Source organism: Cardiocondyla obscurior, linkage group LG01, assembly GCF_019399895.1.
Source record: "Cardiocondyla obscurior isolate alpha-2009 linkage group LG01, Cobs3.1, whole genome shotgun sequence".
NCBI lineage: Eukaryota > Metazoa > Arthropoda > Insecta > Hymenoptera > Formicidae > Cardiocondyla > Cardiocondyla obscurior.
Window position 1 is genome coordinate 10,099,439 of NC_091864.1, and position 14,292 is coordinate 10,113,730.

The 14,292-nt window shown below is 37.3% G+C and overlaps 1 protein-coding gene across 5 annotated transcripts in view; it reads right to left on the minus strand.

Moving 5' to 3' along the window:
- Nucleotides 1–749: 749 nt before the first annotated feature.
- Nucleotides 750–14,292, minus strand: part of LOC139106239 (neurotrimin) — a 145,350-nt gene continuing 131,807 nt past the window's right edge. For 4 of the 5 annotated variants that reach the window (XM_070662858.1, XM_070662831.1, XM_070662848.1 and 1 more), the window contains exons 6-11: nucleotides 13,605–13,733; nucleotides 9,885–10,022; nucleotides 9,595–9,759; nucleotides 8,742–8,810; nucleotides 8,317–8,385; nucleotides 750–3,659 (exon numbers count right to left, since the gene is read on the minus strand). In XM_070662858.1, coding sequence (XP_070518959.1) covers nucleotides 3,511–3,659; nucleotides 8,317–8,385; nucleotides 8,742–8,810; nucleotides 9,595–9,759; nucleotides 9,885–10,022; nucleotides 13,605–13,733 — 719 coding nt within the window. In that variant the 3' untranslated portion in view covers nucleotides 750–3,510. The remainder of the gene's footprint in view (nucleotides 3,660–8,316; nucleotides 8,386–8,741; nucleotides 8,811–9,594; nucleotides 9,760–9,884; nucleotides 10,023–13,604; nucleotides 13,734–14,292) is intronic. The other variant, XM_070662840.1, reaches the window with a different exon arrangement.

The window sequence follows — 14,292 nt, forward strand, 5'->3', positions numbered from 1 at the left end:
CGAAAAGCAGGTCAGAGGAGAAACTACTAATGCAATCTTTTATTCTTAACCATTCACTTTGAAACACGCGAAATGTACGAACGTACTAAAAATTATTTCTACGCAACGTTTAATATTCGTGCATCTGTGTATGAGAGATACTTAATTCATTTAATACATTCATATTAATTATACAATATAAAACCTAATATGTCACAGATGGTGACTTCAAAGAGAAATACTGGAATTATTCCCTCTTTAATTTTGCACGTATTATCTGATATTAATGTGTAATCCTTTTAAACTTAACAACGGAGGCACGAATAATTTTTTAATACAGTATATTGTCAACATTCGCGAATCAATGCAAGGCATGAATTACACGTTTAAATGATAATTTAATGGTAATTTAATTTACGTACGTCATGTGCTGTGCGCAGCATTTATGTAGTTAATTAATTATTAAATCTTTTGATAAAACGTTCGAAATATAAACATAAAATTATTTCTAATAAACATCAATATAGAAATTGAAGAGTTACACATGTAAACCTACCTTTCGCGTGTTTCTAGAAAAATAAATTGTTTTTCTTTCCTCTCGATCTTCTGAAAAAAAAACACGGTAACGTCATTAAAAAATCGGGTCTGCAATGCTATAAAAATATATCAATAAAAACGTAATAAAATTACCGTGGATATGCGACGTCGACAAATTAATTAAATGTTCGACTCGCTGCAAGGATGTTTATTAATAAACAACGCGAGCATAATGGCAGTCATGTACTCGATTTATTAAGATATACAGGCCGACAGTTCCACTATCTATATCTAATTATCGGTGCGCCTGTCGCTCGGGGCGATGCGCCCGGTACATAAAAATCGTTTGACATAGTGAAATCGTCGGACATGATACATTAATAACATTATCATAACTTAATTTGAGATATAGCTACGATCGCTGCAGCCTCATTGGTATTCTACTAAACGACGTTATCTCGCGCGAATACCGTCGCGTCATCTCAAACAGTATATAATATTCACAACACTCGCCTTCTACACTCGGTTTAACAAGCGCAGCCTCGAGTCATCCTCTCAAAGACGACGATCCGGACTGATCACAGCACAACGTATCTACAATATTTACAGAATTAACAGGGAAAGGCGCATATAACATGTCACATCCGTTTCGCCTGAGATCAAACGGCATGATGGCAATTTGCGATATGATCAGGTACAACGTAAGAGGAGATTTAACACGGTTGAAGCGTCGCAGAGCACTTTTCCTTCACGTATGCTCGTAATAGCCGCATTCTCGCGTCACGCGATGGACGAAATGAGAAATAAAAGATAGAAATTTGCGCGAATATGAGCACGTTACTTTTCGCAGATGCCAATCAGCTTTTGAGAATAGCGATTCGAGAACGAGAGGGAGATATCTATATCTAAATATGCTCTACCCGAGTGGAAATTTATCTAGCTAATCTGATTTTGCAGCTAGTGGTTAGATCGCGCAGATTAAATATATTTCTTAATTAGTGACTAGCTTGGTACTAGCCATAAATTATAAGAAAGTATTTATTATTTAGTGACTATTTTCAAAAAATAAAATTATCATTAAAAAAAAAAAAAAAAATCTGTTGGCTTTTTTGGCTCATTATTAGAGTAGAGAGTAATAATTGTTTAGTATCTAGACGCTTTGAACGTTATTTCTGGCTCAGTGCTGGACAGTTTTGCTAGACAGTTACAAGATGAACCACGAACTGGTTAGCTAATTATTAGGTAACGGTGGGAATCAATTTCCACTCGGGTACATTCAACATTAATCACAAGAGTACGCGTAAAGGTGTATACGTACTTAGCAAACGAACACCGAACGGACATAGCGTCCGCGAACATTTCCCGGTGATGTATTGTTATTGACGTATTATTTTTTTAACAATTGATTCGTTCGGGGAATGTTCGCGTTCGCTGTTCGATTGGTTTCGTTGGTTAAATGTATACGCATTTTAACAAGAACGCGCGTTGCAGCTTTCCGGATTGTTGCAATTTATTTTTTTTTCTTTTTTTCTTTTTAAATCCGTACAATCGTGATTGAAACCGTGCAACGGCCCATCGAGATGTCATAATCGCGCAAAAAGAAGCCACGAAGCTCTCTGCGTTACCGTCGTCGATGATTCGAGGCTACTTGATGTCTAGCGTTAATTCTTTCCCCAGGACACGCACACATACTCGGGCGCGAATCTGCAGACTTCCGACGAACTCTGCGCGCGGTTCGCGCCTCGCAAAACGCATGTAGGATCACGCGTTCGAAATTATGCTAGCACTCCTTATCAATCGAACAGCTAATTACGAGATTACCGAGCGATGCGTCTCGACATAACTACGATCCGTACGTATGTGTATATATATCTATATATTTATTTGTATAATTATATCCTTTTTTTTACGGTTTTATGCGTACGTATATGTATATTTACTGAATACAGTTCCCTTGCCTTCCTCGTGATATGGCAGAAACGCGTGCGTAAAAGAAAAATGTCGATGTGAATGTATCGCGAAAGTATATCTCGCAACTTTTTTTCCAAAAGAAAAGGATTAATTAGCGCCTAATGGTTAGTTAACGATTTAGCGAATTATGGCAAATATACATGACGTTTCATTCCCGCATGGAGTATTGGAATTCGATGAATGTGAGCGAAAAATATCGAGGGGTATATCTGGTTACGAATGGTCGACCGTTCAAATGGAGAACGTTACATTGTGTAATACGCGGTCAATCGTGAGAATCGAAAATATTTTAAGGAGCGTCCCGTTGTGAGGAAAAATATTACGGAGGTCGTACTAGAATAAATCCGCAGCGGAATCGCCGCCGAGTTTGGATTATCAAGCCCCGCTAATCTAACACTCCGCTTCGATTAGTAGAAAAAAAAAGACGGGTGGGAATAACCGGGAGGTCTTCAGTTCTCGGGATGTCCCGAATTTTCAACTATAGAAGATTTCGGTTATCTTCCGCCCGCGGTCTAAGTGTATTCCCAATCCCCAAAGCTATTCAGCGCGAAATCACCCGGTAGAAGGACATCGCAGGTGACAGGTCGCTCTCAATGTATGCGCCCGTAGCATTTCACCCTAACGTTTTCGTTCAGACAGAAGGATCGTCGAGACAGTCGCGAAACGCGAGCGGCTTGTCCGTACGTGGGAAAATTCGAGTCGGGGCTACTTTCACACGAGCGCCGATCAGTCGAGAAAGCCTAAACGTAACTTCGTACTCACCGCATTATATACTTACACAACATATTATATATATATTTATATATATATTATATATCTTTGCGCTCTTTTTTTTTCTCTCTGTATAAGTTTACTTTTAGTACGAAAATAATTTCAAGCGCGGCCCGCTTCGTCGCACTCGTCCATCACTTGCCCGGAGACGGCGCACCGGAAACCGGTAACCGCGCGCGCACCGGCTGTCTCCGGTCCGGTTACCGGCCAATAAACACTAGAACTGGAAGCCCCGTTCCTGCGACGCGAGAATCACCTTCGGATGGCCGGTAGCAGCAATGACAGGAGGCTCGATGAGAGATGAAGGACGAGCCGCGCACGGTGAGACACGCCAGGGCTTTGAATGTCTGGCAGGTCACCTGGTGGCCTCATCGACGCCGGGCCGTAATCCCTATCATAGTCTGGAAACAGATAAAACTAGGCTACGGTTGTTCCAGCGAAATTAAGCACTTAGGCGGTTATAATAAAAAAATCACTCGTCGTCGAATGTAACTTCTAATTTATCAAAAAAAAAAAAATATATATATATTTCCCAGATTCCGTATAATTGAGCATTTAGGAATATAAATTTATAAAAGATATTAATACCAATTAAAAATGATATAAATAGTCGAAACGTATATAAAAATATCTGGCAAAATCGCGAAATAATATTATTTTTTTATAACACGTTCAATTCTATTTCCATCTCATAATCCTAAATTTTTTTCTATGAGCTGTAATCATTGTACCGCTTTTGATAAGGTCAATAATTCAATAGAAATGAGCATATTAAAGTACCTAAAATATTTATGAAGGCTACGTATTGTTCTCTGTAAAATGCGTTACCGTAAAAGATGTAGCAAGTAAAAGGTTTTTAACGAATACGTATGTTTAATGGATTTAGTCGGCGTAATGGCTTCCATTTATATATGTGATGAAATTCATTTGCACGTCGGTTATAATAATATTATTTTCGTGATATAAATACATGACGCTGCAGACTATCCAACTCGTTACGTGACAGAACAAGATCGAACAAGGGGGCTACGCAAGCGAAATAATTGCTCACAAGCGGCTAGTTAAATATATTGTTTATAACGCAAGCTGCAAATTATTTTAGCTGATTGAGATAACAAGTTTTTCAAAGGCTGATCGATTAACTTTATTGAATATAGTTACAAGTTGCTTTGCAATATTCTTTCGAAAAATTTCTTTCATATTTTGCTGCAAATTGTTCGATAAAAACAGACATTTAATCAATATGCAATAGAATTACTTAAAACCAGTTCGTCACTCTTCTTTAGAAAAAAAAAAAAAAAAATATAGAAAGAAAAAAAAACACGGACTGCATTATCTGATTGACAAAAAAATTGTTATTAATAAAACGTTATCTTTACGTTATAATGTTTGTAATAAAAATATAATTCTATATGGGTAAAAAAAGTTCGAGCGCCGCTATTAGCAAAAGGCACAGCTGACTCGTCAGCTAAGGGTGATATTTTTCCGCTCCGGTCAATGGGGGTTAGCCGCAGGGCGGACGACCATCGGAATACCGTCCGCACTTTGTATCACCGACCGCGAATACCACCACCGTCGACACCGCGTTTTGGACAAACTTCTTGGCTGTATTTTCACGTAACGTGGCCGGCGCCACCGCCGTTTGCCAGCCGCGCGGCACCCGGAACAAATAGTCGGTAGCGTTTGAGAATACGCGAAAATCGTCAAGCTCGGCGGCTCATTTCCTCCGTGGCCTCGTTTCTCAGCGTGACCGTATACATACACGTACGGTAACGAGCGGATACGGAAGATAAATACGAGGAGTTGTTGCGGGTAACGCGAAACGAGGAGGGACAAAGAGAGAAAGAGAGCCGAGAGGGTGGATGAGCCCTTCTCCCCCGCTCGTGCGCGTCCGAGAATTAAATTCGAGCGAACTCTCGGTTCTACCGGAATTTCTGCGATGTTCAACTCGCGCAAATCCCTTTTTAACGAGATAAAACCCTCGGCGATGAGGAGCGGCCAGGCCTCCGAGAACGCAGGAAGGGTAAATTCATTTGAGATTAAATACATCCGACGTCTGTTAAATCGGCTCTTATCAGTCGTTACCATCAAAGAAACGCCGGATGAAATGTTACTGGATTAATTGCGGCGCCGCAGTAATTCGCAGATGTGTCTTGTGAGCTTTTTCATTTGTTATGTGGCGAGAAGAGCGATGAGACACTAGTGAGATATGTAGGTAGGAGCTGCTACGTGAAGCGCGTCATGATATATCGCGCTTCCGGTGCACGGTTACACTTAAAGTCCGTAAACTTTAATAAAGTTGTTTAAACAAATTTTTACGCTCCAGTACGCGAAAGAAAGTAATTTTCAACATGACTCTGCTAACAAAACAAAACTATATATACTTTTTTGTAATCTTGCCTGATAAGCGTAGCGATTAAAAATAGAAGATGAAAAGTTCTGATACGTAAGGCAACGTCAAGCGTGAATTAATTCTTAAATCAATTTAATGACGCGAATTAATTAAATCAATGTAGGTGTTGGTCTGAAGTGCATATAAACAGGTGTCAGTAAATTCTATAAATATCTAGTGTATGAGGTAGATTGAATACCATGCAGGTGTCAGGAACTTCAGAAAAAGCTCCATTTTATCCGATTAAACTCGCATCTACTGACAGTAACTTTTATTGATTGTCCGAACTTTGATAAATGAATTGAAGCCGAATCAACATCGCCACCTGTGGCACTAATGTATAGTGCAGTAATGTTATAGAAACGAATATATCAATGACGATAGGCCGTACATCAGAATGCACGATTATTGCCGTGATAAAACTTGATGACCCCGATTTGCCTTAATGACTTTCACCCACGGCATTATCGAATAATCTAGCATCTATTCCCTTGTAACAAGTTGCATTTATTAACAGCGGCATTATCTGGATGAAACAAAACTTCTACTCGTTTCGTTAGTTTCACTTTCAAATTGTTCGACCGGAATTCCAAAGCTAGGCTATATTGAGAAAATTATTATATTTTAATAGTTTACGTTAATTAATGATAGAAATTTTATTTTACGCATAACTGCGGATTAATGTAAAAACAATTCGTTTAATTTCAGTCAGGTATTTTTTGAAGAATTTCTCCGATTTCTCGGCAAACATTTGAAACGTTTAGCGTGACATGATCAAAATTTGTTCTTTGCAAAAAGTCAAAATGTAACGACTTGAGGAAAACGGTTTTTTTTTCTCTTTTTTTTCCCTTTTTTTCCTAACATTGGCAGATAGTCGTCCCAAATGCAGGGCGTTTCTCGAGAGTAGTTCATCGTGCCCCTTGGCTTGCCCGCTGGAAACGGACGTCGAAACCGCACGTCCGTTCGGAAAAAGTTATTCCCACCTACCAGTAAAATCCACTGTACGTGACTTTCCGCATGGTCGGCGACAGACGAGCCATTTTCCAACACTTTAACAACATCTTTACTGGCGCTTTAGTCTGTACATTCTCTTACCATTGATTATATTTCAGTAGCTTCGAAATCGTTTGAAAGTATTCCAACTTCTGATTAGTTATAACGGACGTCAAAATTGCTCGGCCATTTATCGAAGATGTGTCAATAACTTTTACCAATTGATTTATGGGGCAACAAAATCACGTTGTATGAAATCGACTTTGATCAATACATATAAATAAATATCTAGAAGTTATTGTTTTTTTTTTTTTTTTTTTTTAATTAACATACGAAGAAATAAAACGACACGACAAAAGCTGACTAATTAAATAATTAAAACAGACCTGTGAATCTAAAATTCTACGTATTTATAATTTAAGCTCATAGGTATTTTAATGTAAATAAAATTTTTTTTTTTATATTAACATCAAAAGCGATCAATTATAAGAAATAGTCGGACAGTATATACAAACTACAATCGTACGCTTGCGAGGCAAGAAGTCAATCGATTTTTAGAGCAAGGAAGGAAAAGACATGAAGCGAGAAAAAAAATAACGAAGGAGTTTGCCTCTCTCCATTTCCTCCTTTTCACTTCCTAATACCGGAGGCAGCAGACGGCCGCGGGTCAACGCAGCTCGTTTTTCATTAATTGAAAGTAAACTTCAGGAAGGGAGAAAGAGAGAAAGAGAGAGAGCTGGCCCGACGCTCGGGGGAATCTTTGAACAAAGTCATTCCAAGTGAGTTTTGAACTTGCATTCTGCCGCCAATCTCCGTCAGCTGGCTTGTATAATATAAGGATCTGTGAAGTGCTTGAAGTCGTTAACGCGCGAAATTTACCCTTCGCGATAGAAATCGGGATCTACGAAAACATGGCGAGAAACCATTCGTGTAGCAGATTTAAAACTCACCTGCTTATATTTAACTAAAATTATTTCTGAAAAAAAAGAAGAAAAAAGAAATACATCGAATTCTCGCGAAGCGAAGTAACAGTTCCTCTGTGTGTCTGGCGAGGCATGAAATATGATTGTATGCCTCGTGAAACACATCAACTGTTACCGTGGTTGGAATTCAGAATCTGGGGATAATAAACTTGTAGGTGGGATTTGCGAAAATGTTTCGAAGGACATCTTATAATCCCTCACAGCTTTAACTTGATCAATACGGGAATATTTATTTAGGGTGCATTACGATATACGCAATAATTTTATATATAAATTAAATATTTTAACATTTATTTTAAAAAATAACAAATATTTTTTAATAAAAAAAAATCATTAAATTCAATTAAGCACGGTTAGTTATCATTTGATGAAGTTAAGCAAGCAGCCGGTTAATGTACGTCCTCACTTGGATTTTAGAACAGCGAAGGAATGACCGCGAAATCCTTCCTGGTCAATAAAAGGGACCGCGTAACGCGACGAAGTAATTCGCGGATAAAGAGGATCACCGAGCATTGCCAATTGGTGGATTTTCTCGCTTAGGCTCTTTACTCTCCCCTCCCGATCGTACCGCGTTGACGAGGTTTTAATTACGCTAATTACTCGAACGACATGGCGGTAGGACGGAACGTGTATCGTCGTGGGAAATGCCTGAGCTCTACACGGAGCGTGTTAAAATAGATATTTACTGACCTGGATTTCGCCATTCCTCGACCTCGTAGTCGATAGGTCGTTGTCGTGATTTCTTGTTACTGTTTCTACCTAAAATGCATTACACAAAGGCGGTTTTACATTGGTGCTCTACGGTAGGCTGCTGCGAGCGAGGAGTGGAAACGGATGGCTTTACTTAGAAATCGAGAAATAAATAAATGCCGGATTTCTCTCACGGAGGTTTCCGGCCCGATCCTGAATTAAAACGTTATTCTACCTAATTCGAGATTCACATTAGACCACTTCCGTCGGTTTAAGGTAATACTGTATTACCTTACCGCTCAATTTAGATTACGGGTATCTTTTTCTACAACTGTCCTACACATTCACGTACTTATCGTATATATGTATAACAAGTACAGACATAAAATGAGGAGCAATATCGATATTTAGATAGCTAAAATTACCATTTTTGTGCGCTGACGTTGCGTAATACGGCGGCTGTGTCGTGGATGTCGTCGACGGCGCTGGGATTTCTGCATTTAAAATAAATAAGTAGAATGTTTTTTTTTAATATTATATTTACGCGATGATAAATCTAAACGATATTGGAAATGGACACAAATACGCGTTGAGCATCATTACGGTGTAAAAGTTTGCTAGATCTCATGATTACTCTTCACAAGTCCGCAATGTTGAGACATCCCAAAGCGGTCTACAATTGTTTTCGCGTGGGTCGTCGGTTAAACTAAACAAAACTTCCCTTTCTGTTCTGCTATTAGCATTGTCAAGAAAACAACACATTTCGGAGTTTCGCCATGAAACCTCGCAAACTCCGCACGTTCTCACGTTTATCTATACTGTTTTCGTATATTATTCAAAATTGAGATCTTTGCAATTCGCAAATTGCTGCACCGTGTTCGTATTTAACAATAACGTAAGATTCTTAATAAAAAGGGCCCTCGACGGCATTTTATATTTAACGATTGCGTCCGATACAAATTTAATGAGCAATTATGATTAATGCTTGTAAGAGAAGTATACTCAATCTCGTCTATTGCTCGTTAACGGCGAAAGCTCAAATATCTTTAAGTAACTGACTATTGGAAACCAATTATTTCACCATTAGCGCGCAGACGTCGACTTCGAATAATCGATCTTAAATAGACCACAACGTGATATCACTTTGCTCTCGATGCTTTTCAATGCGCGACGCTAAACGTTTTCACTCCGCGGGGATACCCTTATCGAACTTTACTTTACTTTACCTCGCGTCGTAAAAGATACGCATCGATATTTTTATTATGCTTGCAAACTTACCGTCTAGCTTGATGACACCGTCTGTTCCACCAAGAGAGTTTTGCGCGACACATTTATACGAGCCGAAATCTTTCGGGCCGACGTTCCTGATTTTTAGCATCATGTATTTGTTGTAACCACTGTCGGTGGCTACCGCTTCGTACTTGTCGCCTGAAACCGAATTGCCTGTGCCAATAAAACCAAGTTCTCCGGCTCTCATTTAAAAACGGAATTGTGAAATCGTATATAACGATAGAGATCGAGCATGCAATGACTGCAGAAAATGCGTGCATTCGGATTCTTAAAATTACCAGAGACAATCATGTCGCCTCGTTCGGTTGTCCAATAATTTATCGAGTTCGGGTAAGCTTCCGTGTGACACTCGAGAGTTACGTCTTGTCCGATATACGCTCCTTCCAACTGATTTGGTATAGAGAGCATGGGTGGGACTGTAAAATAGAAATGATATTCACCATGAATTATGTATAGTATATACTTTCCAGTTGCTAGAAACAATGGCACGCAATGAATAAATTTGCATTAATATTTAAGATGATAATAATTATGGCGAAATGTGAAAATATTTCAAAGTTTAAATCGATTGTATTACTGAATCGGCCATGGTATTTCTAAAACCTTGTCGAGTATTTTATAATTGAAATATATTTATAAAATAAAATTTAATTTAGCGCAATATTTAACTCAAAGAATTAGTGAGAGTAATTATCTCATTCGAGATCGGAGATGATCTAACGATTTGAAGTTAAATGCTGAAACAGTTTGTTAAATGCTAATTGTCGAATTTATTAAAACAATGTAGAGGGCTTGTACAAATATGAATTCAGAATTCTGTTTTCTTTTCTAAGTCATATTTTGGACATCTAAAAATTCAATGAAATTTCGCAAAAAGCATGACTAACGTGCAGTATACAACTACATATATGTAATCTCTCATCTTTACTTTGGAGGTTGTCATGATTCAAAAGCACTATCTAGAAATAGACGTTGCGTGCAACGTAGACTGCATGTTGGATTAATCAAGAAATTTTCTACTGAAAAACCAAAAAAATTTGCAACATTTTTCTTTTCCGTGCATTTATTCTAATTTTATTTGTACATTTTATTGAGAAAAATTTTTTAATCAAATTTCTTTATCAGTCTGTTTTAATTATATATTTATAAATATTATTATTTTTGAATAAATATATAATATTGTATTTTACAAATATCCTATAAAAACATTTTTTGTGTAAAATTGGATTGAGTTCTTTCAAAAATGTTTTTAACGTCAAATTTTCAATCTCGCAAAAAGTTTTTTTTTTTAATTTATTTTTGGTTTATTATTTTATTAGTTACATTTTATGTTTAGTATAAGCAAGTAGTTAAAAAATGTATGACTTGGAAAAATTTTAATTGATATTTGTATTTCGTGAATATGCAACTATTCTATTTTGATCGATTTTGATACTTCAATGTATGGATAAAGTCGTGTCATACTTTTGTCTTTTACGGACGGACGCAAATTGCGATTTACTAGTAGAGAGTGCACTTTCAACAGAGTTGCGAAGGATAGTTTTTTCACCTATGTCTCTTCCCAACAGGCCTGCTGAGTTATTAATAAAATTGTTGACACTAGACGAAACTACAATTTCCATTTTGCATGTTATTTTAATATACATTAAAAAAATGTAATTTTCATTTACGGAAACATTATTTACGTTAGCGCATCTAAAAAATATTAAGGATAAAGTCGCAGAAAAAGTTGCTAGGCGAGATATTTCTGTGATACATGACCGATATTAATTCACGCCGTGAGTTACTAATATTCGTGCGTTTATCATGCACCACGCACCGTCAGCAAGTCAACATCCGTGAGACTATAACACAATATGCCACATAATAATCCCGAGAAATACGAAGGAAAAAATATTATATCGCGCGGGTCACGTGTAAGTGGTCGAAAGCTTAACGCAATTCGTGACCCTCGTACAAAAACGCCATTCGGGATACGAATTTCTTAGACGGCTATTAATATTTGTGCTTGGGAAGAGAGAGGTACATAAACGAGAAACTAATGCGCCAGAAAAAGTGGCACGCGTTTTGCACTTGAAATTAAGTAGAACCCGGGAATCGTTGGTAGATGAGCGACAGTTAAAATGCAGCGAGGTTTCATTTATTTTTTCAATTATCTTAATTATTACTGGCTGTTTCCATTTCATTTTAATAATTTCTTTTCCAAAATTAATGTCTCATTCAATTTTCCTCGCGACAGTCAACGGGGAATGACGTTCCACGTTTGCCCGTTTCTTTCACGGGTGCGCGGGGAGGAACGGACGTATATCGACCATATCTGGGTCAAGTAGCCGCCCATAAATCGGTGGTTAAATGAGACGTTGAAAACCGACCTAATGCATGGCGTATCGCACGAAAATGCTTTCACGAATGAAGAACAACCACTTTTCACCGAATTATAGAGATCGCCGTTTAATATGATCAGCCTTTTCATCTCCGCTCTTTTACATAAATAAATATATTTATCTTTTAATCATTAGTATTTTCTCTCAATTTTCATAATGCAATGTAAAGCATTACTCAATTTAAATTATATCGCAGTATGATAATGCAACGCTCAAATTTTATGCATAAATTTTATGTATGACGTACATACGATTATTTTGCATAAGAAAATACTTATAACGTTGAAAAAAAAAGAAAAAAAAATCTTTAAAAATAAAATTTTTATTTAACAAACTAATATTTCTATACACGGCGGAATATAATGCATTACGCGACTTGGAAATTAAATGTATACTGCATATGTAGTCGACGTAATGTCGAGAGATTAATAAAAACTAGTTCGCGAGTAACAGTATTAGCGCAGTTCATATATCAAAGAAAAGTAGTGGCTTTATTTCATTTCTAACGTTTATGAACCACGTCGAGTTCATTAAAAGTATAATATATCCAACATCGTGCTTTACTACTTCCAGCGACCAGCATTTACCAAGTTACGCGCGCTCCGCAATCGGGGAGGCATGATAAAAACGGGTTTCTCTCCATCATCCGTTCTTATCATCTTTTCTTGTACAGAAAAATACGCCGGTATCCTTATGCGACAATAGTCGCTCCTTCCCAAGTTTTATCCTACTCTTATCATAATACCAAAGTGCATAGTATTACGATGACATCGTGGTTTTCGCTAATGGCATATAGATATATGAAGGAATCAATAGTGTCAGCGCAAATCCAGTATTCAATAGTGGGATATTGATGCAAAATCAATATTAATCCATACCAAATATATCTTTAGAAATATGTTTGACGACGATATTTACATTGCAAATGAGATAAAATAATTGCTGTGGTGCGTAAGTTATGTAGATGCACTTATATGTGCTTGTATACTGCACGTGTATACGTACTTTTTTAACACTGACAAATCAATGTAGCTTTCTTGGAAATTAATTAATGAATTAATTCTAAATTTTGTTAAGTTTATTTTTCATTTTAAATATTTATCCATTTTTAATATATGAAAAAGAAAGCCCTGAAAATATAAAACATTCGAAGTGTATACTCTCAGACATTTTAATTTATGTTCGATTCGACACGATCCTGCGAAGTTTCGATTGGCTCAGTTTCGAGATACTCACGCTGGAAAATAATTCCCACAAACTTTTTCAATCAGAGAAATCAATATTAAAATCGCTGCCTTTGCGAACTATTGGTTTTATCTGAATTCGTTAGGTTAATGGCCGTGGACGAGCGATGGATCCATCGCTTTACGAATATTTTGAAATGTTTCTCTGATCGGTATTTATAAATAAATATCAAATTGTACGGAAAGTCTTTTTCGATATTATTCCATATTTTTATTTTTTCGCCAAAAATTGCACTATTATCACGCGCGAGTTCTACTCTTTAATAAAAACCGCATTTATTATTTGCATTACGTTTACGTACGAAATTTCAAGGAATGTTTATGCGCGCAATGGAAATTCTTTGATAACGTGGGAAAATTAGTAACTTACATTGCACACGTAGCGAGACGCGCTTGCTCACCGATGGCGGAACGCCGTTTGAAGCTATGCATAAATAAGCCCCCATGTGAAGACGGCTTATCTTCACGATATGCAGCACTTCGCCATCCACAACATTCACTGGAACATAAAACGTTCGCGCATATTAGTATGTAAACTGCAAAAGGTTTAGGAAAATGCATTTAATATGCTCCCTCTAATATTTTCGGTTTTTATTGCAATTCATAAAATATTTGCGGATACATTTCTGTATAAAAATACGAGTCGTTAACTCCGCTATGAAATCTATAAACAATTAATTAATAATCAAATTTTGAATTAAACTTTTTAATTAAAGCGTGTTTTACGTTATAGCAGATCGTTGAAAAATCCTCATATTATATTCCTGGCCAAAGTAATTATTGTATAACATATAATGTAATTTGGCAAGCATCGCTCGTCGCAGTTGTAATTCTTCTCACGAATTAATAAGCGTGGCGCGATAATATCGGTATTATTTCGAAAATATAGATATCGATGATATCGACAAAGAAAGCGGCGTTCATCGAAGTGCAGGCCGCTGAAAGCGCGGGACGCGCATATGCGTCGAAACTTTTATTGCATGTCGTGCGACAAAGAGCACTTTGCGCCTTGCCGAAGAGCCATTTGCATCCGCGCTGCATTCATTTCTGGCATGTTG